Source organism: Sus scrofa, chromosome 15 (genome assembly GCF_000003025.6).
Source record: "Sus scrofa isolate TJ Tabasco breed Duroc chromosome 15, Sscrofa11.1, whole genome shotgun sequence".
NCBI classification, from domain to species: domain Eukaryota; kingdom Metazoa; phylum Chordata; class Mammalia; order Artiodactyla; family Suidae; genus Sus; species Sus scrofa.
In genome coordinates, this window is record NC_010457.5 from 31,892,815 (window position 1) to 31,898,461 (window position 5,647).

A 5,647-nucleotide genomic window follows, 5' to 3' on the forward strand; every position below is an offset into this window, starting at 1 on the left:
TTTCCAAATGACACAGGTTGGGGGTGAGGGCATGTACTGCAGGTTTCTATAAAATTTGGTTGTGATGATTGTTGTACACCTATAAATGTAAGAAAATTCACTGAGTAATTTAAAAAAAAGAAACTGCAACTTTTCAGGTTTTGTAATATTAAAGAGTATCTGTAATTATTTGAAAGTATTTGTATTAAAATGCTGCTCCCTTTCCAGCTACAAAAAAAAAAAGATAATTGTATTCAGAGCAAAATATACTGATAAGATATAATCGCAAAAATACTTTAGACTTCCTTCTATGTTGCCTATTCTTTCCCTATTTTACACTGACAGAATGAAAGCAAAGTAGAAACTTCAGCACTAGATTAGTATAATTTCCTGAATTATTAAATAAATAAGCCTCTTATTTTTTTATTTGGGGAGTGGTTGTACAAGTCATTTTGTTGTCCTTTCCCTAATCCTGCATGTGACTCCTGTGACTAGTGCACTTCCACTTGATTTTGCCAGTGAAAAGAAAGCCCAAAAGATAGAGGGCTGCAAATATTTTATGTATCAGTTAAGATTTAGGACTAGAAGAGAGCTAAATATTGAAAGTTCTGTGATTTGATAATTCTCAAAAATTTGTCTTCAATTTTTATGCTAAAATCAGAAGAAACAATTACACGTGCATGTCACTGCATTTGTATACATTATTTCACCAGACTTCAGTTACTTCCAAACTCCATAAGAAATATAATGAATTGCTTAAATCTTCAGTTGTATAGAAAGAAAAGAAACCACTAAACTTCAAAATCAAGAACGGGCTCATATAGCCATCTGGTGGCTACTTGGGGAAATGCATCTGAATCTTCCCATCACTGTTACTAGTACGTTCGTATCTTAAAGATCTATTCCTTAAAATAAGTTAATGCTTGTGTAATTCTAAATATCATCTAAAACAGGTTAATTCCTTATGAATGTGTACCTTATTGTATATTTTTCCTTGAAAGTATAAAGCTTTTCCCATTCCGACACTAGTAAATGGATCACTGTCCTTGGCTGTTTATTGCAAGTTGTGTCATTGTTCAAGGTAATAGCTGTTCTTACATGTCAGTTCCACAGAGACGAAGTATATACTACTCATATTTATATGTAGATCCTTTCAACCAATATACATATATTTATATTAGTAAATTCCAGGCTTCATAATAATATGAAAAGCATAGCCCTAGCTTCATACACATCATGAAAAAGAACCTAAATAGTAATGCATACGTATATGTGAACACTGGTGAACTTTACTAAGGTATTGAAAACATCAGAGAAAGAGCATATGTAGTTCCAATAAAAGGTAGTTGCAGAAAAATCTGCCTGTGCATTGCTTTCGTACACCATATCATTGACACAAAATTTTATAAATCCTCTGAATTTGTATTTTAGAAAAGGAGACTTTCTTTCTTCCCCCCGCCCCCACTATACAGCATGGGGATCAAGTTATTCTTACATGTATACCTTTTTCCCCCACCCTTTGTTCTGTTGCAATATGGGCATCTAGACATAGTTCTCAATGCTACTCAGCAGGATCTCCTTGTAAATCTATTCTAAGTTGTATCTGTTAACCCCAAGCTCCCGATCCCTCCCACGCCCTCCCTCTCCTGTCGGGCAGCCACAAGTCTCTTCTCCAAGTCCATGATTTTCTTTTCTGAGGAGATGTTCATGTGTGCTGGATATTAGATTCCAGTCATAAGTGATATCACATGGTATTTGTCTTTGTCTTTCTGACTCATTTGACTCAGTATGAGAGTCTCTCGTTCCATCCATGTTGCTGCAAATGACATTATGTCCTTCTTTTTATGGCCGAGTAGTATTCCATTGTGTCTATATACCACATCTTCTGAATCCAATCATCTGTTGATGGACATTTGGGTTGTTTCCATGTCCTGGCTCTTGTGAATAGTGCCACAATGAACATGCGGGTGCATGTGTCTCTTTGAAGTAGAGTTTTGTGACTTTCTTTTCAATGTAGCTGTTCCCAAGCAGGGAAATAAAAACAATCTTATAACTTAATATGGCCTCGAGAAAATGAAGAAAATATTCTACATATTCTCAGTGAGGTTTTGTAGGCAGAGACAAAAAAAATGTATAAATTTACCAGAGGCATGTTTTACCATGTCTATATTTTAAAAAAGAAAAGAAAAGAAAGAAAGAAGAATAAATTAAACGCTAAATAATACTCCATGTGGTGTATTTTCCCCCAAAGGCAGCCAACCGTCTTCCCAATACATTCAAATGTAAGGGTTGTTCAAAAGGCAAGTATATGAGCTTAGCAGTGCGTTTGCATCACCCAAAAATTTATTGGTATCAGAGTGTGTTGCTAGACTTTTCTGGAATCACCGCGTATGAGATTTAATGGAATGTTCACTGAAGTATGGAGGCTCCTCCCCACATATTACCAAGGTGAAAACCCTACTTATAAATGATGTTCAAATGTGTGATATTTTTATCTTCATGATTTTATTGCCCATTTTATGAATAGGGGCATACATCATTTCATCGTGCTTTGCTTTATGGAGTTTTTTACAAATTGAAGCTCCGTGGCAACCCTGCATCAATCAAGTCTTTGGATGCTGTTTTTCCAATGTCACTTGCTCACTTCGTGTGTCTGGGTCACAACTGTGGCCGTTCTTGCAGTATTTCAAACGTTCTGATTATTGCTGTATTTGTTACAGCAATCTGTGATCAGCGATCTTTTCTTTTACTACTCTAATAGTTCTGGCATTCTTTAACAAGAAAACATTTTTTAATTTAAAAAAAAGGACACAATGAACTTCTTTGAAGAGCAGATACTGACTCCCAGACTCTGAAAAACGTATGGTTTCCAAAGCAGACAGGGCGGGGGTGGGGGGATGTGCTGCAGGTTTGGGGTGGAAATGCTACCTAATTGGGTGGTGATGATCATGATACAATGATAAATGCCGTGAAATTCAATGAGTTAAAAAAAGAAATTGCTTGCATATCTACACCCTCGTCACAAACTCTCAGCAGAGGAGTTTAGGAAAGGAAGAGGTTGAGAAATCAAGACAACACCCTCGTGGACAGTGACATTCACAAAAATAAAACACCTGGGAGTACATTCTGACCCAGCAGGTCAAAGACCCGGATTCGGAAAACTGAAAGAACTTGGTGAAAGACGCTGAAGGCAATACAAAGAAATGAACCGCTCAAGGAGTTCCCATCGTGGCTGTGTGCTGTGCTGCGTTAGTGTCACGCTGCTGAGACTTGGCATGGGGTTGGGGGTGAGCTGGAGCAGCCCAGAGGTACCCTTGGGGAGCTTGGTGGAAGGAGGAAGCCCGGCGAAGGGGACCCCAGGAAGTGACCTCACTTCCCTGGCAACAGAGCCCAACAGAACTTGGAACCTGGGTGGCCAGGCACCCATTTCTCCAGGAAAGGACAGAGGAAGGATGGACTTGCTCTGTTGCGCCCCCATCTCCCGAGGCCGAAGCCGCAGGAGAGGGCCCAGAGGAGGAAACCTCATCGAAAGCAGCAGACGATGGATCAGCACCCAGGGCAGACGCCTTCGGGCCTTTGCCCGCAGGGGCCCAGAGGTAACACAGGGAGAGGGAGCTCCAGCCCAGTGCAGGGACCTCTCTGATCCCAAACAGTAGCCCCGTGTCCCCTCCTGGGATGCCTGTGTGCAGAGGGGGGTGTGAGGGGTGGGTCTGCCTCGAGCAAGAGCAGCCTGATGGGGTTGGATGTCCCTGGGACATGTCCACACCCCAGGACGAAGCCGGCTGATTGAGAGTCAGGCTGAGCCCTGTGTGTGAGCTGTACCCCCAGCCTCCGTGGGACGTCTCATTCCTCACAGGGGGGTGGGGGTTGTATCAGAGCAGACAAGCCCTCACCTGATCTGGGAGCAGAAAGTCAAGGGGCAGAAGAAGCAGAGAGAAGGTAATGGCCACGCAGGGCTCTGACCCCTTGGGGCCGGGCTCCCTGCCCCTCACTCTCATTGCAGAGCCCCCCACCTGAGCCCCGCCAGGAGCTGGGCGAGGAAGGCAGAAGGTCTCCAGTTGAAACGCCCCCCAGGCCGCCCCCCAGGGGCCTCTCCCGAGCTCACAGGGAGCTCAGAACATCCGGCTCTGAGACCGAGGACAGAGACCACCTGGGCCTGAGACCCCTGGATGGCCTGGCCCCCCCTGAGGCCCAGCCTGAAGGTGAGAAGATGGGGAAGGGGCCCTGTGGGGGTGCGGGGAGCTGAGTTCTGGGCCACACGGCGGGGAGACCCTAGAGGATGGTGCTAGGCCAGGAACAAAGACTCACCCCCGCCACCCACCTGGTGGACTGCACACCAGAAGCTGCTGGGTGGGGACTGGACTGGAAGGTTCTGGGAAGACTGCTCTCCTTGGGAGAGCACATGGCAAGGCAGGCATGCAGGGACGCTTTTCTCCTCTCACAGCTCCCGCAGGAGACCCGCAGCCAGAGGCCAAGACACCACCCGGGCAGGAAGAACCTGCAGCCTCTCTGGCCCCAGCCCCAGACACTGACGGGCATTTTCCTCCACTGGAGGAAAACAGTTCTCCGGCTCCTGCAGGAGACCAAGGGCCACAGGAGAATCCAGCAGCAGCCCTGCAGGAAGAGCCTGCACTGCCTGCTCCAGCGGCCCCTAGACTAAGTCCTGAGCTGGCTCAGGCAAGAGCCCCAGGCCAATTTCCAAAACCCCCTTCCCCAAAGCCCCCTCCGCCCCTGCAAGTGCCCTCCCCAGCAGCTCCCCAAAAGCCCCACTCACCCTCTCCCCCTCCCGAAATGTACTCTCCTTCCCCTCTCGCCATTTGTCTTTGGATGTGTATTGATTTCCTATTTCTCTTCCATGTTATGTATGGTGTAATTTACTTTATGTTTTAGAAATAAAATTTGCAAGTTGCACCGTGTCGTCTTTTATGCCATGCAATTCAGGAGCTTGCAGTCCATTCCCAGGGCTGTGCAACCACCACGCCTGTCTCACTGCAGCCTCTTTCATCCCCCACCCCAAGAAAGCCTTGTATCCAAGGCACAGACTCAGCAGGCTCCCCTCCCCCCGCCTCTCCCGAGCCTTCATCCTCTTGGTCTCTGTTTCTGGACCTGTTCCGATGTTCCCCTCAAGGAAACCATCCCAAAGGTGGCTTTGACTGTCTGGCCACTGACAGGAAAAGGGGGCTGGTGACCTGGCCTTTGGGGTTTTGGTGAAAATACAGCCCTTTTCTGATTTGGACTCCCTCTCGCACACAGCTCCTTATCGCCCACCTGAGGCATCTGTGGTTTTCATTCTTTCCAAGCTAACTGGGAAACAGGCCAAGATGCCAGTAACGGGGAAACACCTGCCATCCACCTGGAGGCGCCCTCGTCTCTCCTGGCTGCCATTCCCCACCCCCACCATGATCCCCCCTCTTCTGGCCTGGACTCTGTGTGCGCCCACAAGCCCGGGGCGTGGGCGGTGGGGGGGACATGTGGGTGGGAGGGAGGGCAGGTGCTCTCTTGGGCTTCCTCTTTCTGGAGCCTTCCTTCCTCCCGAATTTGTGCTGAACACACTGTCACACACAAGCCTCAGGGCAAGCTGGTGCCTTGCTTTGACGATTTTCAAGAGAGCTCCCAGGTGGCCCAGCCCCAAGGAGCTCCAGTCAGCTTCAGGTCCAGCTGGACCCAG

The 5,647-nt window shown here is 46.9% G+C and overlaps 1 protein-coding gene across 1 annotated transcript; it reads left to right on the top strand.

Annotated features, from left to right (window-relative positions):
- On the top strand, positions 2,886-4,890 carry LOC110257058 (vegetative cell wall protein gp1-like). Its single transcript, XM_021075599.1, has 3 exons — positions 2,886-3,575; positions 3,983-4,181; positions 4,424-4,890. The coding sequence occupies exons 1-3, from the start codon at positions 3,183-3,185 to the stop codon at positions 4,867-4,869; spliced, it is 1,038 nt and encodes a 345-aa protein (XP_020931258.1). The 5' UTR covers positions 2,886-3,182; the 3' UTR covers positions 4,870-4,890.

Excerpts from the sequence above, each read along its gene's own strand:
- LOC110257058 (XM_021075599.1), top strand. The coding sequence starts at position 3,183 with ATGAACCGCTCAAGGAGTTCCCATCGTGGCTGTGTGCTGTGCTGCGTT. Across the intron at positions 3,576-3,982 it reads TTGCCCGCAGGGGCCCAGAG|AGCCCCCCACCTGAGCCCCG; the intron begins GTAACACAGGGA and ends CTCTCATTGCAG. Across the intron at positions 4,182-4,423 it reads CCCTGAGGCCCAGCCTGAAG|CTCCCGCAGGAGACCCGCAG; the intron begins GTGAGAAGATGG and ends CTCCTCTCACAG.